The sequence below is a fragment of the Cyprinodon tularosa genome, unplaced genomic scaffold (assembly GCF_016077235.1).
Source record: "Cyprinodon tularosa strain WSP-4 unplaced genomic scaffold, ASM1607723v1 ctg70, whole genome shotgun sequence".
Taxonomy (NCBI): Eukaryota; Metazoa; Chordata; class Actinopteri; order Cyprinodontiformes; family Cyprinodontidae; genus Cyprinodon; species Cyprinodon tularosa.
Genome location: NW_024039452.1, coordinates 850,293 through 878,023, shown reverse-complemented (window position 1 = coordinate 878,023; position 27,731 = coordinate 850,293). Strand labels below are relative to the sequence as shown.

General features: G+C 39.7%; 1 protein-coding gene across 2 annotated transcripts in view; it reads right to left on the bottom strand.

Moving 5' to 3' along the window:
• LOC119772167 (RAS guanyl-releasing protein 2-like) overlaps positions 1 to 27,731 on the bottom strand; it is a 121,353-nt gene that overhangs the window by 31,237 nt on the left and 62,385 nt on the right. The window contains exons 10-13 of one of the 2 annotated variants that reach the window (XM_038268491.1): positions 21,829 to 21,903; positions 19,338 to 19,460; positions 10,991 to 11,106; positions 10,763 to 10,904 (exon numbers count right to left, since the gene is read on the bottom strand). In XM_038268491.1, the coding sequence (XP_038124419.1) occupies positions 10,763 to 10,904; positions 10,991 to 11,106; positions 19,338 to 19,460; positions 21,829 to 21,903 (456 nt within the window). The remainder of the gene's footprint in view (positions 1 to 10,762; positions 10,905 to 10,990; positions 11,107 to 19,337; positions 19,461 to 21,828; positions 21,904 to 27,731) is intronic. The other variant, XM_038268492.1, reaches the window with a different exon arrangement.

Genomic DNA, 27,731 nt, shown 5'->3' with positions numbered 1-27,731 from the left:
ACCTTTGCGCACGCAGCCTCCCAGCCGCCGCGTTTGAAGATACCAAGACGGCCACCACCGCCAGGTCCGCCCCCTACAATGAGGAAGGAGCGCGGAGCCGGCTGGCAGGGGAAACCTGCCTCCACGACCGCTACGCCGCCGCCGCCCACAGCCGCCGCGAGCTCGGTCCCACAGGCGAGGAAGAAAAAGAGGGCGGCCTGACAGCCGCCAGTTCCTCAGTTGGTGCAGCCTGCTGTTCCCCGTTGTGCAGGCCCACCGTTTTGGCTTGTTTGTGCGCACCCCACGCCACCGTTGCCCATCCCAGAGCCGGTCCGCGAGGAGGACATCGCCCCGGAGGTCTGCGCGGTTGCGCCCCGAGCGGAATGTCCAAAAGCACAGTCACACACCCTTGTTCAAAGAAAGAATGGTGTCAAAATAAAAATAAATCTGTCACAGCCAGGCCACGAGCCGAGGGTGCAGATAATAAAAAAAGCCAAAACAGACGATGCTCTCTCTATAAGCAGGGTGGCCGCTCAGCCCCCTGCAGCTCTGCTCCCGGGACGGGCACCGCCGTCCCCGCGGAGCAGAGCAGAGCGCTCCACCGTGCCTCCGGTGGCGCCCGAGAATCATTCCTCGGTTCCACCACAGGGGGGCGCGGGGCAGGAGCCGCAATATGTTCCCCCGCTCTCTCTCAGATGGGAAAGCTGGAGAGCAGCAGCAGCTCCACCGTGGGTGTTGCGCACAATTTCCCGGGGATACAGGCTTCAATTCGCCACTGTCCCTCCCCACTTCTCCGGTGTAATACACTCACATGCACAGGGAGAATCAGCTCGAGTTTTACGGGAGGAAATTCTCTCTCTGATAGACAAACGAGCAGTTTCTGTCGTATCTCCCGAACAGAGTCTGTCAGGGTTTTATTCCAGATACTTCCTCGTCCCCAAACGGGGGGGGAGAGGAATCCGCCCTATTCTGGACTTAAGAGCCCTGAACAAATTCCTGCGGAAATACAAGTTCAGGATGCTGACACATGCAGCTCTGTTGCGTCTAGTAAGACCGAACGACTGGTTTTCGTCCGTGGATCTGAAAGACGCGTATTTCCACATTCCCATTTATCCCCCTCACAGACAATATCTCCGGTTTGCCTTTCAAGGGGTGTGTTACGAATACCGTGTTCTACCATTCGGTCTGTCTCTCAGTCCGAGGGTTTTCATACGGTGCACAGAGGCCGCGGTAGCCCCGCTCAGACGCCGGGGGATACGTCTGGCCACGTATTTAGACGACTGGCTCCTGTTAGCGCAGTCAGAACAGGAAGCCAGGGTTCACACACACATTGTCACAAAACACCTGATGGATTTAGGTTTTGTGATAAATATGGAAAAAAGCCACCTATCTCCAACGCAGGAGATATGCTTTCTGGGATTATCCCTGCGCTCTGTTCCGTTCACAGCCCGCCTGTCAGAGGAAAGAGTGACGGTTTTCAGAACGTGCCTTGCACAATTCCGTCTGCACAGGTTCAGACTGTGCCTTCGGTTGCTGGGTCTGATGGCCTCAGCCATCCTCGTGATTCGCCTCGGCCGCCTTCACATGCGGGACTTTCAGCGCTGGGTCGCTTCGCTCCGAATGGACCCCGTGCGTCATGGCGCACGGCGGATAACGGTCACAGCGGACTGTATAACAGCTCTGCGCTGTTGGCGAGCCCCGTCCTTCCTGACCCAAGGGGTGCCTATGGGCACCGTCTCGTCCAGGAAAGTGGTAACCACGGATGCCAGCCTATCAGGCTGGGGCGGCATTCACGAGGGCAGGTCTGTGAGGGGTCGCTGGAGCCAGGCCCTCCAGCGCCTTCACATAAACTTTCTCGAACTTTCGGCGGTGTTTCTTTCTCTGAGACACTTCCTCCCATTCCTCTCGGGTCACCATGTCCTGGTGAGGACGGACAACACGACAACAGTGGCGTATATCAACCGCCAAGGGGGCCTGCGCTCCCGCATGTTGCACAATCTGGCGCGCGACCTGATTCTCTGGAGCAGTGCCCACTTTCTCTCCCTGAGAGCGACGCACGTCCCGGGAGACTTGAACACGGGTGCGGACCTGCTGTCCAGAGGCGCGCCAGTGTACGGGGAATGGACGCTGCACCCACAGGTCGTGGAGCAGATATGGGCGCGCTACGGGCACGCTCAGATAGATCTGTTCGCGTCCAGGGAAAACGCTCGATGCGAGCTGTTCTTCTCTCTGAGCACTCTGAATGCCCCTCTGAGCGTAGACGCACTAGCGCACGCCTGGCCGCACGAGCTGCTATACGCGTTTCCACCACTGGCCCTGATACCCCCCACTCTCGCCAGAGTGAGGGCATTCAATCACAGACTGATCCTAATAGCTCCGCACTGGCCAGCGCAACACTGGCTGGCGGAGATATTCCAGTTGCTGTGCGCCCAGCCTTGGGAGCTGCCGCTGCGCAGGGACCTGCTCTCGCAGGGTGCGGGGACAGTGTTCTACCCACACCCGGAGCAACTGCAGCTGTGGGCCTGGCCCGTGAGTGGCTTAATTTAACCACTGCCGGGCTCCCTCAGAGTGTAATTAATACTATCCAAAACGCCAGGGCTCCCTCCACTAGGAACCTATATGGCTCCAAGTGGGGACTGTTTGAGCGGTGGTGTCTTGAACGGGACTACGTTCCTTTTCAGTGTTCTGTACCAGCGATTCTGTCGTTTTTACAGGAACTGATTGATAAAGGAAAAGCTTTTTCCACGGTTAAGGTTTATCTGGCAGCTATAGCAGCATGCCATATAGGATTTGGAGACAAAACGGCGAGCCAACACCCTTTGGTTTGTCGGTTTATGAAGGGCGCCCGCAGGCTCCTCCCCGTCTCCAGACCTTTGCTGCCTCCGTGGGATTTGTCGGTGGTTCTGGAGGGGCTTAAGGGACCCCCATTTGAACCGTTGTTGGGGTCCAGTATTAAACATCTGTCTCTCAAGACAGTGCTGTTACTGGCCCTGGCCTCTGCAAAACGAGTCAGCGACATTCATGCGCTCTCTGTGAACTCCGCATGTACCCGGTTCGACCCGGAATACACGCGTATGGTTCTGAAGCCCAACCCGGCCTTTGTTCCTAAAGTGGTTGGTTCTTGTTCACCGATCGAGCTAGCGGCGTTCGCCGCCCCCCCAGGTGAACGGCGAGCGCACACGTTGTGCCCTGTTCGAGCCGTGCGCTCTTATATGGACAGGACGCAGAGCTTCAGGATGAGCGATCAGCTCTTTGTCTCCTGGGCGGAGCCCCGTAAGGGGCAGCCGATCACAAAGCAACGCCTCGCCCACTGGGTGGTGGAGGCTATAGCTTTGGCGTATGGAAGCAGGGGTCTGCAGCCCCCGGCGGGTCTGCGTGCACACTCTACCCGCGGGATGGCTGCGTCCTGGGCTTTATTTCGGGGAGTGTCCGTTCAGGACATTTGTTCAGCGGCGAATTGGTCTTCGCCTCTGACTTTTGTCCGGTTCTACATGCTTGACGTGTCTGGACCGTGCGTGGCCAGTGCGGTCCTAGAGTCATAACTGACCTTGTGGACCTTCCCCATCGGCCGGTTCTTGTTCGATAAGCTGTCTGGCAATACGGGAGCTACCATATCCCATAGCGAGACACCGAGTGAATATTATGAAAAAGAACGTTTGGTTATCTAACATAACCCCAGTTCTTAGAATAATATGAGCGAGGTGTCTCGCCAGACGACCCTTCTTGCAGGGCGGCGAGAAGAGGTTTGCTTGTTGAATTGGAGTGCCGTGATCCGCACACGCTTTAGTAGTCGGAGCTACGGGGCGTGGCGTATGACGGGCACTTCCACCGGCCAATCAGGATTGGCAGATTGAGATAGATGCTTCTATCAGGGCTGCAGGAGGCTGCATCCCATAGCGAGACACCGAGTGAATATTATTCTAAGAACTGGGGTTATGTTAGATAACCAAACGTTTTAAAATGTGGAGGTATAAAGTACCTTGGCAAATAGGGCTGTGTAAAAAAATCAATTAAATCGATTTTGGATCGATTCCTTTAGATTTTTATAGTGACGCACATGACTTTCACATTCAAATGAGCAGGCGTGGGCAAATGCCGACCCAAGTTACACCGCTCAGCAAGCTGTCCCAACTGAAGTCTGGAACCATTGTGGATTTAAAACGGCTAAAGATAATGTGCTGGATATGTGACATTAAGGATCACTTCTCACTACATTGTTAATGAGTAGCGCCCTCGCATCTCTTGCTACAGACCACCAAGATTACTTCAAGCCAGACAGCTGCAAATATAACCAAAAGTTTGACTAAAGACATTAACAAATTGGGGCCTGACCATAAAACACCCTGTAGTTGTTACAGACAACGCTGCAAATATGGTTTGTGCAGTGAAGATAATGCAGCCCGTCTTTTGTTCATGTGAGACTTCACTTTTTCACTTTTGAGACAGTTTTGAGACAGTTTTGTTCACATCTCAAGTTTAGACTGTCTCATTTATGAGTTTGCACTTTGTGTTTAATATGACAGGAAAAAATAAAATCCATGTGTATTTTGAAACACAGTTGAACCACTTTCATTGTTGTAAAAACAGATAGAAACGAAATTAATCGATTTAGAACTGTATGAATCAAAATCGAATCGATTCAGGACTTGGGCGAAAATACCCAGCCCTACTTGGTAGTTCCCTTAAATAAACGTGTGACTGCTGGTGCTGTATAAATGCATATCTAATCCAGAGACTGAAAAATTTGGTCTGATAAAATTCCAAAATCCATTCTCATAGGCTTTGTCCATTTAGCTGAACACAAGCTACTGATTACTAAGCCAGAGATTCATTTGGATTCATTTAAATTTAAGAGATTTGGAGATTCAGCCTGTTTTACAGACACACTTAGAGCCTTTAGCTAAACTTACTGCATCCTCTGGAGATGCAAACACACACATTCTGCTGCGGTGTCTGCTTGCTTTGTGATTTTAGTAAAACTCATCTGAGAGCCATTAATTAGGACAGAAGGAGGCTGCAGGCAGAGAAGCACAAGATTCCTGCGATCTGAGTGTGTGTGAGAAACACTAGGGGGTGAGTGAACTCTGCAGTGTTTACAGGAGGCCTGGCTCCACTCGAGCAGCATTATTCGAAACAAGTGCTGGAAAAAAAAAAAAAAACAGGCTGCAGGGAAAAATATTGTTTTAGCACAGGAGCCAAGAGGAAAGTACAAAGTGAGCAGATGAGGAAGCGGATGGTGTATCTACCTCTGCCACACACACACGGATACGTTCAAAGGAAAGAGCACACTGGCAGAGCCCTTATCTCTCCCTGCTCTCTATTTTGAATTTCCCCTCAGGATGTCTCGAAAATGTCAGCTTCCCCTGAAGAATAAATGTGTGTACAAGAGTGGTGTTCGAGTTTTAATAATAGTCTATGCATCTAATTTGCACAGTATTTCTCTTCTGAACACTCTGCATCCTAAATGCACCACAAAGGAACAAATAAGAAGTCACCCAGAGCTATCTAAAGCCACGTTCTTATTCTAGCTGAGTGCTGACTCACTGCGTGTGTTTAAATAACATGCAGCTCCTTGGGAGGAATGTCAAGGGTAGGAGGATGCAGACACCCACGCACATTCAGAGGCGACACTACCCCAGACAAGGGTTATCGTCTCACCCAATTACCTTCCTTCTATGTTTCCCAGAATGAAAGTTTAGCTCAAAGTAATTGGCATTGGCCTGACCTGACACAGAGAAAACCTTGGAGAGATGCCCTCTCACGACTGTGGAGTCAAAGAAATGTTGTGCAAATAGTGTGCCTCACTACATTGATGCGGAACGGCATCAGCAGCATGTATGACCTTTGACCTTTTAAAATAGTCGACATCTGGTATCAAAAGACAAAAATAACAATAATGAACACTAAAGCAAGAAACAAACAAACAAAAGATCGATTATTTCTGAAAAACAGGAGTATGATTCATTTTGAAGTAATATAAAATAGTATATTTTTTGGTTATATACAGTGAGCAAAATAAGCAGTTGAACACCCTGATATTTTGCTAGTTCTCCTACTTAGAAATCAATGGGGACGTCTGGAATTGTCATCATAGGTGCATGTCCAAAGTGAGAGACATAAACCAAAGACAAAATTCCAGAAATCACAATGTATGATTTTTTAAGTATTTATTTGTATGATACATCTGCAACTAAGTATTTGAACACCTGAGAAATGATCAATATTAATATTTGGTACAGTAGCCTTTGTTTGCAATTAGGTCAACATTTTGTGCACACACTGCAGGAGGGATTTTGGCCCACTCCTCCACTAGGGCTGGGTAAAAATATCAATTTAATCGATTTTGAAATGATTCCTTTACATTTTTGCAAAATCAATGTTGAGGGAATGAAATCGATTCATTTTATAGTGAACCACGTGACGTTCACATTCAAATAAGCAGGAAAGATGCACTCAAGATTACTTCAGAGAGCTGCAAATATGGCCAATAGGTTGACTGAAGACATTAACGAATGGGGGCTGAGCAGCAAACACCCTGTAGTTGTTACAGACAACGCTGCAAATATGGTTTGTGCAGTGGAGATAATGCAGCTCATGAATATCTGCTGTGTCACGTCTGCTTGCTCGAGTGAGGCTTCAATTTTTCCCTTTTCACAAACAAGTTTGCACTTTTGAGACAGTTTTGTTCACATCTCACGTTTAAACTGTCTGATTTACAAGTTTGCACTTTGTGTTTAATGTGACAGGAAAAAACAAAATACATGGGTATTTTGAAACACAGTTGAACCACTTTCATTATTGTAAAAACAGATCGAATTGAAATTAATCGACTTAGAACTGCATGAATCAAAATCAAATCGATTCAGGACTTTGGCGAAAATACCCAGCCCTATCCTCCACACAGATCACCTCTATATCAGTCAGGTTTCTTGGCTGTCGCTGAGAAACAGACACAGAAACAGAGTTTGAGCTCCTTCTAAAGATTGTCTATTGGGTTTAGGTCTGGAGACTCACTAGTTCACGTCAGAACCTTGATATGTTTCTTACTGAGCCCCTCCTGGGTTATCCTGGCTGTGTGCTTCTGGTCATTGTCATGTTGGAAGACCCAGCCTCAACCCATCTTGAATGCTCTAATTAAGGGAAGGAGGTTGTTCCCCAAAATCTTGCAATATATGGCCCCGGTCATCGTCTCCTTAATACAGTGCAGTCACCCTGTCCCATGTGCAGAAAAACACCCCAAAAGCATGATGCTACTACCTCCATGCTTAACAGTAGTGATGGTTTTCTTGGGATGGTACTCATCATTGTTCTTCCTCCAAAAACGGTTTGTGGAATCATGATCAAAAAGTTACATTTTGGTCTCATCTGACTACATGACTCTCCCATGTCTCCTCTGGATCATCCAAATGGTCATTGGCAAACTTAATACGGGCCTTGACATGTGCTGATTAAGGAGGGGAACCCCCCGTGGCATGCAAATTTCAAACCATGATATTTTAATATAATACCAACAGTACCCTTGGAGACGGTGGTCCCAGCTCTTTTCAGGTCATTGTCCAGCTCCTCCCTTGTAGTTCTGGGCTGATTTCTCACCTTTCTTAGGATCATTGAGATGCCACGAGGTGAGATCTTGCATGGAGTCCCAGTTTATGGGAGATTGACAGACATGTTTAGCTTCTTCCATTTTCTAATGATTGCTCCAACAGTGGACCTTTTTTTCACCAAACTGCTCTGCAATTCCCCTGTAGCAATTTCTAGCTTTGTCGGGGTGTACAATATTGTCTCTATTGTCTTTGGACAGCTCTTTGGTCTCAGCCATGTTAGTAGATGTATTCTTACTGATTGTATGGAGGTGGACATTTTGAAGGCTGACCAACAGCTCTTTGAGGGTCAAAATATATATGTATATACATAAACAGCTGCTCAAATCCTTTATCATACAAATAAATAGTTAAAAAATCATACTTTGTTATTTCTGGATATTTTTTTTAATGATGTCTCTCACAGTAGATATGCACCTACGTTGACAATTTCAGACCCATCCATGATTTCTAAGTGGGAGAACTTGCAAAGTAGCAGTGTTTAAATACTTATTTTCCTCAATGTATATTTTCTATTTCTGAGCTTAAATTGTGTCTGAAATTGACAGATTATTTATGATACATTTGAAACTTAATTGAACTTCTTTTCCAAGTTGTAAATTCATCCCAGTTAACAAACCCGTTATTATTCTAGTTATTCACGTTATTATAGGAAGGAGGAAAAGGATGGTTAAAGAATGTGATAATACAAAGGATGAAATAATGAAAAGAAATGGAAGAAAGAAAGGACAGAATGAACAATAAAGGAGCCAAAAAAAGCAAGCTAGTAAAATGATGGGACTAAAAACTTCACGTTGAAGGAAGGAAGGAAAGAAAAGGCATTAGAGAAAATATAGAAATGACACAAAGGGAGGAAGTCAAAGAAAGACAGAGATAAAGGAAAAAGAAAAGAGGTATGAAACATAAATGAAGCGCTGAGAGGAACAGTTAGCAGTGGGACAACAATTAAAGGAAACACTAAAGCAAACAAAGTGAGGACACAAGATCTTTTAGACATAGGGAGTAAAGCGTTGAAATACCAATATTTTTCCACATCATTAGGTTTAAATTGTTTTTGCTTCATGCGGAATATTGTGCTAGCATAATATATGTGTTTGCAGCATACGTTCCTGTTCCTGCTCTCTTTTTTGTGACTGCAGCTTTTCTTTATATGTGTTTTGGTGTTTGTGTTGTAGTCTTTTTTAGTTTGCAAGCCAATTTTTTTTAGCTTTGTATCACTTTTTGTATTTGCTTGGCATTTGTATATTTCATGCTTTTGCAGCATCTTTACACACTTTGTCGACCGTAGTAGCAACAGAACAATGCAAATCTCAATAAATAAGTTGAATAATTACAACATATTTACTTTTACAGCTCCTTAAAAGACCCAATATTACATTGAATGATATTTATCAGCAATAATAAACTATTTTTGATGAGTACCCCTTTTAGACTGGTATTTGAAAACAAACAACTCTCAGCCAGGCCATTACAAATCAATTACCAAACTTTTATATATATAAAATAAAAATATCATCATCACTCATATCTTGTTTGAGGTTCTCCTATTCTTTTTGTAAAGATGTACTCCATTCTAATATAACCGAATTCACCAAATTCAGAAAATCCAATTTTAACCATGTCATTCTATAAGTTGTTCTCAAAAATGTTCGTTTACTTTTTTCTCCTATTAAAACAAACCATCAGAGGTGGAAAGTAACGAAATACATTTACTCAAGTTACTGTATTGAGTAGGTTTTTTGTTTATTTTGTATTTTTCAAGTAGTTTTTAAAATCGGTAATTTAAATTTTACTTGATTACGTTTTGAGTGAAGTATTTCGTTACATTACAAATCCCATTCGTTACTGAGTTAAAAAAAAAACTCTGGAAAACCGAAAGGAAGACAAAAAATCGGGCCCGGAAGCACTACAGTGAGTGACATGATCAGCATGTAGATCTAGGCTACCAGGCGCCAAGTCTTTCTGTAGGAGATTGGGGAAGAGATGGAGGTGGATCAGGAGAGCGACGACGGTTCAGAGAACCCCCCGAAAACAACCGGTTTCACCTAGCTTGAGTTGCCACAGCCAGCAGGTAACGCAGCCTGGCAGCTACAGCGCTACACTCTGGGTGTATGAACATGATGGAGGCTCATGAACATGCCCCTAGAGTGTAGCACTGTAGATGCCTGGCTGTGTTAGCTGCTGGCCGTAGCAACTCAAGCTAGGTAAAACCAATTGTTTTCAGTTTTTTTTTTTTCAATACCGAGAAACAGATCTATGTGAAAACTCACTGGATTTCTCCTTTAAGGTGGACATATACAATGGGAGAGTGTGATTTATATTTTTTTAGTTAGAAGTTTTTTTGACGTGTTTTATCATTAGACATTAAACGCCCAGCCTGCCATCAGAGTGTTGCACTATTTTGCTTTTATTTTTCTGAAATGTCCCTGACACTGAGATTTTAGTTCTATTTTGGTTATTTATGGAGTCGAAACACGTGATTTAGCCTTGATTTGCATTATAACTGTTTATGTTAAAAGAGGGATGGCACTCAGAATGAACAATTCATGGCAATTACACTTTCAATTGATGTGGAAACATTGAAAACATTTTATGGGATGTTCTGCACTAAAATGGCACATTATACATTTATAAGGGTCTTAAATGTCATTTGTGACATGTGTTATCTTGTCATTACATGTGTATACATTTGTATAGATTTTTCTTTAATTAAAAAATAAATAGTTTTGGATTTATGACTCCTTGTCCTATTTTCACTACATGGGAGAGATCCCCTGTCCCGTTCAACAGTTTTTTTTTTAATGTACCTAAGTAACTTTTACTTAAAATAAATTTTTAAATAGCTACTTATTACTTTTACTTGAGTAATTTTTCTGATGGGTAATTTTACTTGTACTTGAGTAAAATTTCATCCAAGTATTGGTACTTTTACTTGAGTATGATATTTTAGTACTTTTTCCACCTCTGCAAACCATGATCTCTTATGTGCATGTTGAACCAGTGAAAAAAATCAGAATTGTTCTTTTGCTTTTCAGTTAAAGCAGATAAATAGTGTCAATTTTGTTACTCATAGATCCCAACCAAAATCTGAGTTTACAGATTAGCAGCTCAATCAAGTCAATGAAATCTACTATTTCAACAATGGAAAAAAAGATGTATAGAAGTATAAAGTGTTTCCTTACAAAGCCAGCGCAGTGCTCGCAGAATGTTGGCTTCACATAGGTAGTCTCTGTGAAAGTATGGATGAAGCCCATCTTGCAGTTTAGCAGAGAACTGGCTTTCATGAAGTAGTCGATCATCTCTTCTCTGCTGATCTTCCCATCTCTGTGAGAGGAGCAAATGAAAAACACTGATGCAAACACACACCACACTATTCATTTTGTTCTGTGTGTTCATTTGTGGCTTCTCACTGGTTCTTGTCTAGTTCTCCAAATTTGCTGAGGTAGGGGAAATTGTTCCTGATTGCTTCAAACTCGTCCCTGGAAATGTTGCCATCGCCATCTGTGTCAAAATTCTTGAAGACACTCTGCAGAAAAAAACATATATATCTGACATTAAATCATCACATATTTTTTTTTAATTTAACATGGTTTTTAAAGCACATCAACATAGAATTTGGTAAATAGAACAATGAAACATATAAAAACTGTATTGCCATTAAAATCATGAAAAGTGCTCAAAATGAGTGCATTGATTACGAGTATAAGGGCCAAGATTTTTATTTATTTATAATTTCGAGAATGAAAGTCATAATATTATGAGGATGAAGTCATAAAATTACCAGAAGAAAGTTGCAAAATTACAAGAATAAAGTCGCAACATTACGAGAATAAAGTCCTAAAATTACAACAACAAAGTTATATTTTATGACTGTTAGGAGAAGCACTTTCTTTCCTAAAACTAGGAATGTCGAACATCATGTGAAGTTATACTTTGGCATTGGTTTGACAAATAAGGAAATATTTTAGCACCAGCATCAAACTGGGCAGAATGTCAAAGCGGACTCAGGTTGCTGTTTGGTGGATGGCCGTCATCTGCTGGTCGGAGCTTGAAGCTTTCGTTCTGAAACGGGTTGTGGTATCATGACTTATTCTCGTTGTTATGAACTTTTGGCTCATAATATTACAACTTTATTCTCATAATGTTGTGACTTTAATGTCGAAAAAAAAATTATTAAAATAATCTCTAGCCTGACCCTAATATTCCATCATATATTGATTGATACATTAGTTCAGGAGATGAGAAGATTTGAATTTAGGCGACATTTTGAGAAAACTAAGAATTATCTTTTCGTGATGGTGCATACTTGATCTTTTTTAAGATATTTTGTAATGAGTGTGATTAGCAGACATAAATATTTTTTTATTCTGCCATTTTATATGCTTTTGTAAATTTAATTTTAGGATATTTTTACCTTCTTTTTAAACCAATGCTGGGAGTATTTTATTTTATTTTTTTTGCACCTTTATTTCCTTGATTGTTCATTTACAAATGTGAAATAACTAATCATTTTTTACACAACATCCATTTTATGAAGTCAGAATTCTGCCAAAAGAGCACAGAAAGGGTTATATTCAAAACACGTACATGTAAACTACTGTCCATCTCCATTTTGAATGTTCAATATCATGAGGTCCTCAATAAGTCACAAGCCAGGGTGCGTGCTCCTTCTCTGCGCTTGTGGCTTCCTTTTTATACACCTGTAGATTCTCCTCTGCTGTCGTTTGGATGAGAGTATGGGGAAAATCTCCTGCTGGTACTCTATCATTTTTGTCACTTTCAGGGTGGAACCAAACAGGTAAAGTAAACCGCCTATAATTTGCTGCTTTTCAGGAAATTCCATCTCTTGACACAGTAATATAGGTCATATTCAGAATTCAAACCTTTGAAAGTAAATTAAATATAAAATTATTGCATACCGTTCAATAAATGAACAGTAATTTTAATTAAGAGTAATTTTCATTTGAATGTGCTTTACTGGAGGCATCCATGTTTGTCAAAGAACACTACTGCCACCTACTGTCACGGTGCTTTATCGGCTGTTGATCAAGTCCCAGTGCTGTATCTGCCGTTTGTCACTACGTGCTATTATCCAAGTCATCTTGAAAACATTCTTCTTCCAAATGTTGGCTACATATTACATGTTTTTTATCTGGCCAGAAGTTTGATGGCAAATCCTCCCTCTTCAAGTTGGCAATCCAATGATGATACATTTTTATTTTTCACTTTTTTTTACTAACCCTAACCCATACACGTGGGCATAGTCAGTTTGACTATAGCTTTTGCGAATTTCAGTGGTGAAATCTATAATAATTGTTGCTGATTGCAGGTGTGTATAATAGTTCCCATTCATTTTGCTTGTAAAGCGGGTAGAATGGTGGTTAGGACTGAGGTGTTACTATACTTTGGCAAAAATGACCAGTCCCAGACTCAGTGATCACGACGAAAATTATTACTTTTATTTTTTTACTGATCAACGCTAAATTCATTAAATCATCACCAATGTATTAGTTTTAAATAATGATCCATTGATTATTCCTTGCTGACCGTTTTTTTCCTTAAATATTAGCAAAGAATCATCAAAATAATCTAAGGCTACATTTACACTGCAGGCTTTTGATGCTCAATTACGATTTTTTTGTGAAATCTGATTTTGTTTCGTTGCCGTTCACATTTCCAAATATATGCGACATGTATGTGATCTCCTGGGTGAACTGCAGTCATACAACGCACGTGTCCCGCATGCGCAGTAGAGGACGCAATGACGTCACAGGCCAGCGTGCTCTGTGTTTACGGAAGTAAACATGGATGGTAGTGCTGGAGCGCATCTAGTGATCTTTCCCAACCATACAAACACAATCTGTTCAATATGGTTAGACATAAATAGTGCTATCCGCATCATAGTTTGCCATGGTTGTTGTTTTTCTTGCCGCCTCGTCATAACAAGACGCAGAATAGTGACCTTTGTCGGGTCACTATTCTCAAACACAGTTTCAACTTTTACATTATTCAGGATAAGGCCACTGCTGTCAGAATATATTAATGACTGTGTGGGACTGAGTTGTTTATTGATGTGCACTTATCTAGTTTTTTTTTACTTTTGAAGAGAACAGACATTATCCTGAGAAAAACAGTACTGCCTCAAGAGGCTGGATTTCCTGAAAAAAAAAGCCAAACACAGGGTGTTTACTTTGTTGCACCAAAAAAATGACAAAAGTTGACGAGCACACAGAAACAGGTCCACATGAAGGTAGGAGAGATCGATAGGTTTATAAAAAGCAAGCAACGAGCACGGAGAATGAGTATGCACTTAAGCTTGTGACTTATTGGGAGCCTCATGGTGTTAAATCTGAATACATAAAACCTTCAAAATGCTTCTGGGGAGTAGTTTATTTATGTGTGTGTGTTTAGAAATGGCTTGCATGAGTATTATGATGCATATTGCAGATTTCAAAATAAACTAACAAATGGGGCAAAGACAGTCGAAAACAAAAACAGATAAGCCAATAGGGCACCATTATTCAATTAGAGGGCCTTGGTTTGCAACCAGAGTTATAGAAATTTCCGAAGTCCTGCCTGTACCCCTTTATAAAACCTGTAATCAGGGTGGAATTACCTATTGGAGACTTTATCTAATATTTTAAAGTACAGATGAAGGAATGCAGTCCAGACTCATTAAAAGAAAATCAAATAGTCATTTAGTTCAACAGTATCTAGTACTGTTGGACTAAATTTGTTATACGCCTGCAAACAATATGGTATTAAAGGAATAGTACACCCAAAACATGATTAGCCTTCATTTTCTACTAACCCGCATGCTGAACAACACTCTGGAGTACTTTTTTGATATCTCAAATGCATCTGGAGATCTGGGAGGCTTCTTGCTGTCTGCTGACATTCAAATAATGGAGGTCTATGGCGCCCGAGGCAGAAAGGTCCATAAAAGTCCACAAAAAATGAGTCAATATTCCTCCATACTTCTCGTCCAATGTATTCCAAGTGTCCTGAGTGGGTAGCATCCAGAATTGACTCGAAACGAAGTCATTTAGAATGTTTTTAGAGCATAAACAGTAGTGTATAGGATTTCCTAAAAGCGCGTTCACGAGTCTACGGAAACCGCGGCAGACCAAACCAAATGAAAGTGCACATTCAGCGTCTGCTCTGCCAATAATGCAAGCGTAGAAGAAGAAATGTGCTGTTTACCTGTGCAAAGAAAGAAACAACGAAAGAAAAATGTCTGAGGACTTCAGTGTTGAGGAAGAGCATGAGTTCTTTGCCGAGCTGAATGCGCACTTTCATCTGGTTTGGTCTGCCGCGGTTTCCGTAGACTCGCGAACGCGCTTTTAGACAGCAAGAAGCCTCTCAGATCTCCAGATGCATTTGAGATATCAAAAAAGTACTCCAGAGTGTTGTTCAGCATGGGGGTGAGTAGAAAATGAAGGCTAATCAAGTTTTGGGTGTACTATTCCTTTAAGTTATAGTATTAGTAACTTGCCAGACCTGCTGGTAATGAATAATCTTAAAATAGACGGTTCTACCAATGCAGCTAGCTGAGTTCAGGGGGTCCTGCAGGGTGTTTTTGGTTTGTTTATAATTTGAATTTTAGCTCCCTCAGTTTGCTGTTTTAATTACTTGGTGGCAAATAAAATGGTTTCTAACTGTAGTGTTTTTCACATCAAGTCAAGAAAACCCCCAGCAACAACAGCCCGGGCAACAATTTTCGGGGGAAAACACTGTAATAACTGCACGCAGAGAGGAGCAGTAAAAGCAGGAAGCTGTCACAGCCTCATCAGTTAGCCAGCAGTGTTTATTTATAGCTTGAAAACATAAACTAAAACATCTTCCACAGCAAAATACAGTTTTTTTTTAATATTTGAATGATCAGAACTGCTCAATTTAAACAAAGATAAAACTCAATTAGCACCGTGATGCAGCATAAAAGGCCATCTGGTCATGCAATTTCTTCTCCTAGTGATTAACTTTGCACCAATTTTTAAACTGGTGTTCAGTGAGTTCAATTTGTTTCTGACCCACAGGGACGATGGGAAATCAGAATGAGGCAGAGGCAATATTCCACTAACAAACAGCATTCTATTTAGCAATGTTTGCACACTAGAAAATCCTCATCTGCATACGAGGATCCAATAGTGTGATAGTGCATGTATTTTTATTTAAATGCAATTCCATGAAGAAAGTAAGAGTTGTTAGTGATTGCACTATAAGAAAAATCGCAAGTTTGGTTAACCCTGTAATGCCAAATGTGTCATATTTGATACATACGGTTTCTGAAATGTTTTGCGTCTGACACCTTTTGCATAATTTAATGGTAAAAACTTTGCTCAAAATCGTATTGTACACAATCAGATATACCTGATCGCATAGTAATAAATTATTAATATTAAAAATGTATTTCTGTTTTTTCTTTTTACATATTTTGTTAAAATGCCAAATAAGGACTTCAAACCAAAAAAAGTAATTTTCTGTTTTGTTTCATTCTTGGATCGAGCTTTAAAGGGTTAAATGTGAAAATGTACAAACAAGCAGCTGCTCATGTCAGTGCAAAAATTATGACAATTTGTTTAACTACATAAACAGTAAATGTACCTCTTAATGTGTAATACAGTCATGAATAATGAAAAACATGCTTTTACTGTGAAGACGGTGTGTTCAGAATCAGTTGGCTTCTACATATAAAGTATAAGTCACATTTTGGTCTCATCAGGTTATTGCATAGTAATAGCTGTCCCATGAATCCCTACACTTAAATCACTTCCTGTAGAGATAGCATGGCACGCTTTTACTTGCTCGGTTCGTTCAGGTAGATTAGAACAAAGAAAAAATTCTGACTACTCTGTAAGATGTTCAACGCTACTGTGGTGAGAAAAAAGTATTCACCTATTCACCCCAGTCAAATAAATGGAGGTCGATGGATTTCACCCAGTGGGGACTTTATTTTATCTTTGCAAAGAGAGAACAGATCATCATACGGTCCTTAGTGCATAGTAATCAATAATGGAAAGTAGCCAGAGTCAAAACAAATTACAGACACTTTGGTTAAACAGTAAAATGTTATGATTAAACCTTGGGAAAGAATCTGGCTTTTTACGGGAAGAAGTATGTCTTGTCTACAAACACCTTTCACTCAAGCATTATGTGGCCTTACAGGTGAAGACTGAGTGGAAAAACGTTTTTAGTGAGTAAATACAGACATAACAAGTCTCCCGGAAGTTCCGGCAGTCTCCCTGATAAAAATAGCTATTCACAGATGCCCGCGAGTCGGATAAATTATCCCGGATTTTAGAAAATGGGAGGTGGTGTTTTTTAATGGAGCAGGCAATTAAAGAAAAACTGTTAAATTCATCTGTAAAAATTAGAGCATTTTTTTTTATTTATTGCGAAAAACAAAAACTTTTAGCAGAAGAATAATTTTTTGAATTAGTGAAACAGAATTTGTAAAGAAAGAGGATTAAATAGATCCAAAGGACCCATCAGTAACAATGCTTGTTCCAGCGCATATCATCATCCGATTAGTATTATGTCTTCAGTACAGGGGCCATAACAGGGGCCGGGACATGATCTACAGGGGCACTGGCCCCCGTTGGCCCTCTATCTAGCACCAGCCATGGTGAGAAATGATGACACCATGGCCAGGTGCACTGTATGCTGAAGTCCCATGAAAAACAGAAAGCACAACCGATGTTCAAGGCTACAAGATTGAAAGTATTGAAAATTTTAAATAAAAGACCGATACTGTTCTTGTTTGTGTTTAAGAAATTACTGTTAGTTAATAAACAGTTGTTGAAAAGTTGATGGCCTTAAGTGTGTATGTGTGGGGTACGGTGCGGGTCTGTAAATAGCATAAATCAATATATGAAATAAGAAAAATCTAATTTTTTTCTGACCACAGCTACCAAATCTCTCAGCTGGATTCATATGACGATTAAATGACAGAACTGGGATTTGATTGGTTGCACCAGATTGTACTGAGGTGCATCAGAGTAAAGGGACATGAGTGACACTGACTTTAGAGGCAAATATAGACGATGGGTGGACGAACAAATGGATGGATGGTATATACTGTCATTTTTTTTATTTCAAGGTTGGTGTAGGCCAACCCAAAAAAAAAAAATGTTAATATGTAGTAGTTTTTTTACACTAATGTAATAAACGATGGATAATTTGGTGGTAAGAGCTGCAATGCACTCTGGGTACATTTTTGCCTCATAAGCCGAACAGCCGCCCTCCTGTCCTGCTTAAGCCAGTCCAATGTATATTTGTTAGCATCAAAAAACATGAGACTTTTTGAATCTTATATTTTGAACATTATGGAGAAGGATAGGACAGGTAAGGAGGGACAGAGGAAAGACAATGGTGAAACAACCACCAAAATAAAAGTAAAGCAGTGAGCACGACTGGGTTAAAAATAGGTCTTTGGACAAAATTATTCTCAACCTCTTGAATTCCAAAGATTGTAGTCCAAACCTTTGCTTTTAACATCTATAAACAGGATAAATATTAACTAATTTCAGGGCTAGCATGTATTTCAGGGTATAACTTTGGGGGTTGCTTTTTGCTCCTTTTATATTGGATTTTTATTTAGTAATCTTTAAAAAAACTAATTGATATTTTTAACCTTTTTTCATAAAAAATGTCTCAGACACACAGTGGTTTTGATTGTTGAAAAATAAATTTAGTTTTTATACTACAAATAAAGCAATCCATTTTAAAACCAATTTCCAAAGCTGAATCTCAACCCCATTGCTTCATCATAATGTAAGATTACTCCACATCTACTGATCAGGCCAAGATTAAATTGACCTTCCATGGAGGACAAGAGCAGAACCTAAATGATCCCTTGTTAAGACTCCAGTCTGTGTGGTCTGTGTGTTTGTGTGTTGGTCTCCCTTTCTCCACCAGGCGGCGCCTGGTTCTGATTCACCTCCTCACACACCTGCAAGGGGTTACGTCGTTAACGGAATGTTCTTAAGCTGCTGACTGCCACTACCTCGACACCAGAGTGTTTGCCAGTTCGGGGTACTCTAGCCAAGCTGAGTTTTGCTGAGTCAAACTGAGTTTTTGTCAACCTGAGTCTTAAGATTGTTTTTTGTATTTGCCTCTCGGCAAGAAAACCATCCTGCAAACTGGATTTTTCTGACCTTCTCTCCCTGGAAGGATCAACTGAGCTTCAAACTGAGCTGAGGAAATAAATCAGAGGTTTGGATCCACTTTTCCCCAAGGAAATGTTTGAGCTTCACACTGAGCAGGGGTTTCATCTGCACAATAGTCTGTTCAAGTACCGCAGGAAATCTGAGTGGCAGTCAGTCTTCCTCCGTTCATCTACAAGCAACCACATTCTGGGTAACCCTGTCCGCCCTCCACCGTATGAGACAAACACCGGAACACATTCCTCACCTACTGGAGTCTAAGAGTAAACCTAATCTCTGGAAACGTGAGTCTGCCAACATTTTCTCCTCTTCAAGTTCGATAATCAATTCTCCCACTGAACCTGAACTAACCGCAGTGTCTTCCCCTCACCTTTTCAACTCCGGTTGAGCAGTGTTCAGAGCAACACCGCAATCTCCACCAAACTTCTTAATAAACCTGTTAAACTTTCTCCCTTCTCTCTCTGGACTGGTTAATCTGCATGTGGGTCCGAGCTCTTGATAAAATCATGACATCCCTGCTGTTCTAAACCCTTATACATCCTAAAAGTTAGATCGAACACTGAGATTCGGTTGTAAAGCCAGTGAAACTCACCTCCACCATCTTTTCGATGTGATTCTTAATGATCGTCGGGTCAGCATTGGGCTTTACCGACACAGCCCACTCATCAATCATGGTGGATTTGGGTTCAGGCGCAGAAGCAGGACTGGAGTTCTGCTGTAAAATGAGGAAACAAACATCATGAGTTTAAGGTTAAACCACAGAAGCAGAGAGAAAACAGTATACACAGAAGTTTAAAAACACATTTTTGTAAAGGTATTTACATTGTTAATACCTGTGTTAAATTCTAAAGTTAAACAGAATAAATTATTCTTAAAAAAACTGTTCATCACTGAACCATTTTTAAGTGATGTACAGTTGAGGGACGCTTAGAAATATAAATTGATATATTTTACATGATGGCAGGCTTTGAGAAAATATGATATGACAAAACTGAAGCATAAGATTGCTGAAATCAGTGATTCTTAACCTGTTTCTCACGTTGATTGTGTGATTCCTGTTCTTACCTATGTTCCTGTCAGACTCTATAAAATATTTTAAGTATACTGTATATACCTAATACTGAAGTTGCCCAAACTCTCTGAACACACAACACTCTCCACATTTATTGAACCTCTTTTCGATTGCTTTTGGAAAACCTGAGGCTCTGTTAAAAGAACAAGGTCCAAATTTACCAGGGTAATTTCACTTTCTTGGGGCTTAAGTTTAATATATAAGACATCCTGTTCTGGGGTAGAATTTTCCAAAATCCTTCAAGATTGTTAAGGTGGCAGGGATGCAAGCAGCAAGACAAGGTATTGCATCCCCCAGAGAATTGAGGGGCTTAGTGTTCAAATTACATAATTTCATTGGGGCTGTGCTATTTTGCCAAAAATCTAAATTTTAACTTTTTGACCAAAATTGCAAGTACCATTTATTTCGGTTTTCATATGTAAGGACTTGAAGACAAGCTGCAACTCATATCTTTCTTTCAATCAAGCCTAAAACCCATTTTAAGCATTTCATCAACACATTAAAGGCCAGAGTTACAAAGTTTGTGTCTTTCTCTTATTAAATGTAACATAACCAAAAGTTGCATGCCTCAGCCTTTTCGGGAATTGTGTTTTTTACTAGTAATATATCAGAAAAAAGTTGTTTCAGAATGTTTTTAAGCCAGAAAGTAGACTATATAGTATAGTAGAATATAGTCAGTTCATCCAAATTATGAGCCTGCTTTTAAATGTGCTTGTTTGGCTTTTTTAGAGGATTTAGAGGATTTGCTTTGGAAATCCCGTTACCACAGCCTTAACTAGGCAGGATTTCTAAGCTTACATGTTAACACTTTTGTGGATACTTTTTCAGTATCAGTATCTGGCTTTGCAACTGTATACTATACAATACAGAATATTATTCTGTAAAATATAAAGCTGACTAATAGCTTGTCCATTATTAAACTGGTACGTTTGTGACACCATATTGAACAACGCAAAACGCAGATTTGCCTTCATAAAGCCTCAGAAGGGCAACATTTATGTACAAAAAGAAAACCTGTGCATGAAATTATATTTTTGTTTTTATAAAGTATTTTTATAATCACTTTTTGCATTCATATAAATATACTAGAGTGATAAATTTGTATACATTTGATTGCTTGTTGGTATAGGTCTATTTTGAATTTATAGCCCCCCTGGAGAAAACTCCACCAGCCTCCACTGCTAGCAACTGATCATTCTTGTTCAGTTTCAAATGGTAAATTACCACATAATGTTGCCCAAATCAATGCATTCATGAATCTAGAGGTGTTAAGGTTAATTATATGAAGATTAAACCAACCATGGGAATAGGGAAGAAAATCTAAACAAAACCAGTGGCTGGTCTGAGTTTCTAAAAACTACAGACATAGATTGTAGGATTTTCAAACACGACCATCTAAGAAGATCCTGAAAAAAAGATAACATCAAGTGAGTGGGAAAAAAAATCCCATGTTGGTAAAATGGTGCAGAGGATATTTCTGGTACCCTTTGGGCTTCTTAGTTTAAACTGACATTTCTTGTGAAAGGTCATAACTGCAACTTAAAGTTAACCTTTTAAAAAATAATACATCAGCGGACCGCCTAAAGTTGTGCGGAATGTATTAATTTACCTGAAAAAAAACAACAATGTGAATAAATACTTGTTTAATAAATTGCGACAAGACGTATTAACAGAAAAGCATTCTGCACCAATAGCCAAGGTTGGCTGAAGCCATGTTAGACAGAGCTCAGCATTACTAAGATCTTAGGAGCTCCCTGATAGAGCAGAGAAATTGCCTATTTTATGTGTTTTGTGTGATTGCACATAAGATTCTTGTTTTCATTTAGTTCTACTGCTGTACAATGAATATAAATTCACCCCTACTGGCCGGGAGGAGTTAAACTTTTAGCTATCACCTTTAAATGCAGTGCCAAAATGATTTTTTTTCCTGACCATTTGCATCCCTTCTATCTGTACAAAGGAAAAAGCAAAACATTTCTTATAAAGTGGTTACTAATTGTTTTTGCCGTACAACTGGCTTGCGAGGTTCTCTCTGTAGAGACATCTGGTAGATCTCTTCCTCAGTGTGGTATTGATCCAGAGATACCTGCAGAAAAAAACATGTGTGAGCGAACATCGTAGAATTAGACATTAACCTCTAAAAGCTTTTGATGCATGCTTTCAATGAGGATATAATCTTTTACAAGAAATAAGAATAAAATGTATTACTAATTGTCCAAAAGCTACATTTAACAGGAATAATAATTACGATCCACGATAATTATGTGTGGGTTACAATGTGGCTTTTCACCTGTTTTCAATGAAACAGTTTGATATATTCTTTAAAGGGGTCATAGAATGATTATATATGGTATTGTGCTGGTCCTTAAGGTCTCTGAATAGGGTGTGTAACATTGGTCGAGCTGAAAATGGCATATTTGCTGTTCTATGAGCCCTAATTCCAGCCTGGTTAAAAGCCCTAGAATGAAACAAAAGGTTTCCATCCTTTGATGGTATGCTCATAAATATTTAGATGAGCTGTGCGCTGATTGGTTGGTTTACAACGAGCAAAGAGGCATGATAGCAACAAGCACTCACTTACTGAAACATCGAAATGGTTTATATGGTAGGGTGACCAGACGTCCTCTTTTGTCCTACTTTTCATATCTAAATAATGTCTGAGGGCACAAAATCGCCATCCACGTGCGCCGGCTACCGTTCATTCATCCTGTCCGCTGAACTGCTGCTAGTTTTACTCACATGCCTGAAAGATGTCTAGTGCTACGACCACAGATGATCTCGCTCTCGAAATGGAATTGAAAGATTCAGATTAGCTAGCCGAATGAATCGAAGGCGTAGAGCGTAGCCGCCTGTGGCCCGGGCTGCATGTCACAACTCCAGTCCGGTGCGCGAATAACGTCATTTGTTTTTAAAAAACTTTAATATAAAAAATATAACCGCGGATGTCTGGGGACAGTGATTTGCCTAAATGTTACGAATGCTGGCGTACCATAAAGAACAAATTATGAACAGTTTAGTTTGTGCCTTCAAGTTGTTGCCCATAGGAAGACGTTACTTGGATATTACAAAACCAAATATCTTCAGAACAGCTCCAAATGACATAAAACTAATATGGGTGAGTAGAACATGATGTTATAACGTAAAATCAAGGGGCCAATGTAAAAAAAAACGGTGTTCTCCTTTAAGATGTGTTTTGTTTTGTGCTTAAAAAAATGTCTCAGATTTGTGTGTCTTTTGTTCCCTGACAGAATGTATTATGGCTGCTTTGAATCTTCATTCTTGCACAGAAGCGACGGTTGTAATATGTAACTCATCATTTGCAGTTCACTCTCAGGTCACATTATGTCACCTGAGCCGGCCTCATTAGCAGACAAATGACAGACGAAGATGGCAGCTCAGGAAGTTCAGGAAGTAACTTATAAATGAGGTCTGTGAAAGCAGCATAAGAAATCAGAACAGATGTCTGTAAATCTGTTGGGTTTCGGTTTTTCTGTGTTTCTGTTTACTGATTATTTAGAAAGCTTTTGTTGCACTATGTAAGGCAGAATTGGAACTGGGCATTTATCACTGTGGGAAATATTGTAATGTTCTAAATGAAAAATATTTAAGGGATTCGTGGGCATTTCTGCACAAAGGGACTTCACCTGTACACAGTGGGAAATGTTAAGCAGAGCCGTGTATAACACCATCACCCTCTGCTCTCTCCACACTAAGCCTCTATGGCAACAGCTGCGTGTATTTTTGTGCTGGGTTACAAATTAAAAGCCTCTGTCGCACATTGTCAACCACTGGCCAGTTGTTTTGCTCAGAGCCATTTGTTCATTGTTGTGCTGCTTCCTGTGTTGTAATGAGCGGCTCACAAGGGAGGAATAAAGTGTTTTTTTCTGGTTCAGCTCTCTGTTTCACCGACTTTTATTCCACCTCAGAGCAAAAGTAAAGGGAAAAATGTTGCTGGCAATGAATATCATAACACTAGGCCAATTCACCTTCAAACAGATACTAGAGTTTAGATTTTTGGTGATATTTTATTTGATAAATCAACAAAAAGTATAATTGTGAAATAAAAAGGAAAACTCTAGTTTTTCAAACAAAACATCTGACATCCAGCCTTCCCCCTGGATAGAAGTTGCTTTGTGGATCTAAAGATAATTTTTCCCCCTTTTTTTAACTGTAAAATTTGCTAGAAATTCGTTAGCTCAGTTAACTTAAATGAACAGCATCTGTAAACATATCATTTGGGGGTTTTGTCCCAGATTCTGAGTTAAATTTAGGCTGAACTTTGACTAGGCCATTCTGGCACTTTAATATTATTACAATGCTGTAAACCTCCACCCAAGTCTTAAATCTTTCTAAAAGGTGTTACTTCATGATTGTCGTCTATATAGCTATATCAATTTTAGCAATGAATAACCAATTCCACTGTTACTGCTGAATAAAAGTTAGACCCACAATATGATGCCTTTTTTCCAAATCAGAACAACTCTCTTACAGGGTCTCGCAGCCCCACAGCTTTGTTTTTTTCCTGTAGAAGCTCAAATTCCTAAAGTTTAATTTTCTGCAACGATCAAAAGACCAACATCATCTGCTATTATTCTTTAGGAAACATGGTACGGAAAGAATTCTGACGCAGATTACTTAAGTAGTGCTGATGTGTGCCTGCCTTACCCCCCCATCCTGTCATCCTACCCTGCCAGCTACATTCCTGAAAGCTCTCAGCTGTGCAGGAAACGGACATCTCCACTTCATTAGAAGGCCAGAAGCATTTCAGGGGCTACTCCTTCTTTCAATTGTGACGAAATGTTTTATGAAAGAGGCTCAAGATTTATGTGAGGATGGTGTGCTCATGATGTGCAGTGTTATTTTTTCACTGGGGGGTTTGAATGTAGGCCATGTGTAGTCGTGGTCTGAATTTGTTAGACTCTGATGGATCAAATTGTCTTGACAATCTGTCACATTCTATGGGTAACATTTCTATTCACTTGCTTAGATATATCAGTTTTGTTTTGCTCTGTATACTTCAGCTTTATACAGTATTTTCGCTTTCTGGTCTTAATGGCATTGTTTAAAGAATTGTTTTTCAACAAAAAACATATCTTTGAGGGTTAAATTACTGTAAAAACCCTATTCTTGTCTTTAAAGAATATGTGCTTTTAATTACCAAACATTTGCAGGAAGTTTTTACCCCTTGGAGTCTGCGAGAAGAGTCTGCACATACATTTAGGCCAAATAATGTGAGAATATCTTTGATCTATGATAAATACATTTGGCATAGTTATATATATAATATTTCCTAAAGGGTAACAAAGGTTTGCATTAAACCAGATTACTGTTTTTGTAATTCTTGATTATTTCTAAAATCGAAAAAGGAAATTCATTCTAAAACCCTCTGAGTATAATAGGTTAATGCCGTTCCATTTCCATACAAGCAAGAAGGCTTTCAGAAGATATATTTTCATTACAGGTTAACTACAAGATTGGGCTGAAACAATTAATTGGATTAATCATGTTTAATCAATTGTCAAAATAATCGTCAACTAATTTAATAATCGATTAATCATTAACTGGAGTATCAAGACTCTAAAACATGGCTTTAACTGACAGAGTGACCCACTTAGAGCAGTAATTATACCAAGATTGTAAAATAATATGTAAATATTTCACATTTAGAAAAAAAAAACTTTCTCAACTGCCCATATGTTCTATCAAGAACTCAAGTGGAAACATCTTAGTTTCACTTGGTTTAACTTAGTAAAAAATCTTGTTTTTAAGGAACCTTTGAGTGTCCGATTACCAATCGATTAATCTAAAAAATAATCTACTGATGAATCGATTAGCAAAATAACCGTTAATTGCAGCCCTACTACAAGATCAGCCCTCTCCTTCAGCAGCTAATGTTAAAGTTAGTGTTCCTCATAATTCTCTGTGTAGCTTTTTAACCGGTTATCAGTCATTCAGATATATTGGACCAACAGTCAGTGTCATATCCAGGGCTGTAATAACCAGATGTGGAGTCAACAAGTTGTTTTTATGCCATGTATTTGTTCTGCCCAGTCACTGAACCGGGTAAGTCCAATCTGCACAATTTAATTCACTGTGCAGATTAGAATCACCTGGTTCAGTGGTTGGGCAGAACAAATACATGACATAGAGATGACTTGATGGCTCCACATCTCCCACCTCTGCTAATAACACTCGATAGGGCAACAAAAAATAAAAACCTGATGGTTTTTGCTTCTTATTATCATTAAATATAAACCTTTACTAAAAAAGCCTTATCCAGTTAAAGAGCTCTGTCATGGTTAAATAGCAGAAAGCAAATGTATAAAAAGTTCAACAACAGATAAATTGTTGAGAATGCAGACTGTAATTCAGCTTTGAGAGGTGTAATATAATAGACATTCTGAGTGGATTTGGTGAGAGTCTGATGTACTGATCCAAAAACATATTTCTACAGATATAAACAAATTATACTCTTAACAATTATACCACAGTTTAACCCAAAAACGAAGATAAATTGCATTTAATTCATAATTTCACCCATACACCGTCTTTATCTGCTCAGTGTCTTTAAAGGGATGCAGTTGTACAAAGCTGTTCTGATTCATACTGTTATGCTATAGTTATTACATAGCAAGATCTGTCTATCTATCTATGGATCTATCTGTTTATCTATTATCTATCAATCTATATATTTATCTATATATATATATATATATATATATATATATATATATATATATATCTTTAGATCAGTCTATTGATCTATCTATAGATCAATCGATCTATAGATCATCTATCAATCTATAGATCTATCTGTCTATGTATCGACAGATATATCCATCCGTCCGTCCGTCCGTCCGTCCGTCCGTCTATCTATCTATCTATCTATCTATCTATCTATCTATCTATCTATCTATCTATAGATCTAGCCTTCATTGGACCAGACCTACAGTAACATACTGAAAAAATAAACTCCATGGTATAATGGGTTGCAAATTGGATTGTTTGGTCTTAGTATCTGGCTTAATGAAAAATGTTGCCTAAGGGGTATATATGTATTAATTTCACTAAATGTTACATGTTGAAATAGCAAATTTAAACGGCTTTTATTTATTTTGTCATTTTTACAAATAAATAAATACTGTTCACAGTAAAAGTTAAACACTTAAAGGTAATATTTTATGATTTGTTGCTACATATTTTTTTAACCACATTCAGTTAAAGGAATTGTTTTTATTTAATGTTATGTTCACACTTCAAAAGAACCGGTTTTTCAAAAAAGTTACAGTATCAGTTGTTTTCTAATAAAAAATTTTATATAATTTTATGTATAACATTATAACTTTCAAACAATCTCATTGAATAACCTAAACCATGGATAAAAAAAACAATGGATATTAAGAATATTTGTGTTGCTGTGCTCATATGTTTTCGGAAAAAGGGGTTTGGAATAGAGAAGATAATCAATATCAAGTTTTCATTAAAATGCGACTATCCATCCATCCATCTTCCTTTTTTTGTTTGGTTTTGTCTGCTGGAGACACTGTACTTTAACCCATCAGTTTAAGCATTTTCAGAGCTAAGGAACTCTGCACGGTAGGACTCAGATCACCTCAGGATATATCTTTGAGGCTTTAAAGGTTTGCCGTACTTTTCATGTTCTTCAGGGGAATCAGTGCTCTGACAGATCCCTGCTTTGTTCCTTGGTCTGCATGACGCTATTTGGTTAGTTATACTATCCCGCAAACATCAGAGGCCTTCATTAAAGAGCTGCATTGTTATACTGATTTGTCATGTTATACAGAGGACTCTAGTTACTCAGTAGGCAACTACTGAAGGCAACTGGTTTGATTTGAATCAATGGGGGGTATGATTAAAAATACACAAAAAGAACAAGGAGCCAGACGCATTTGC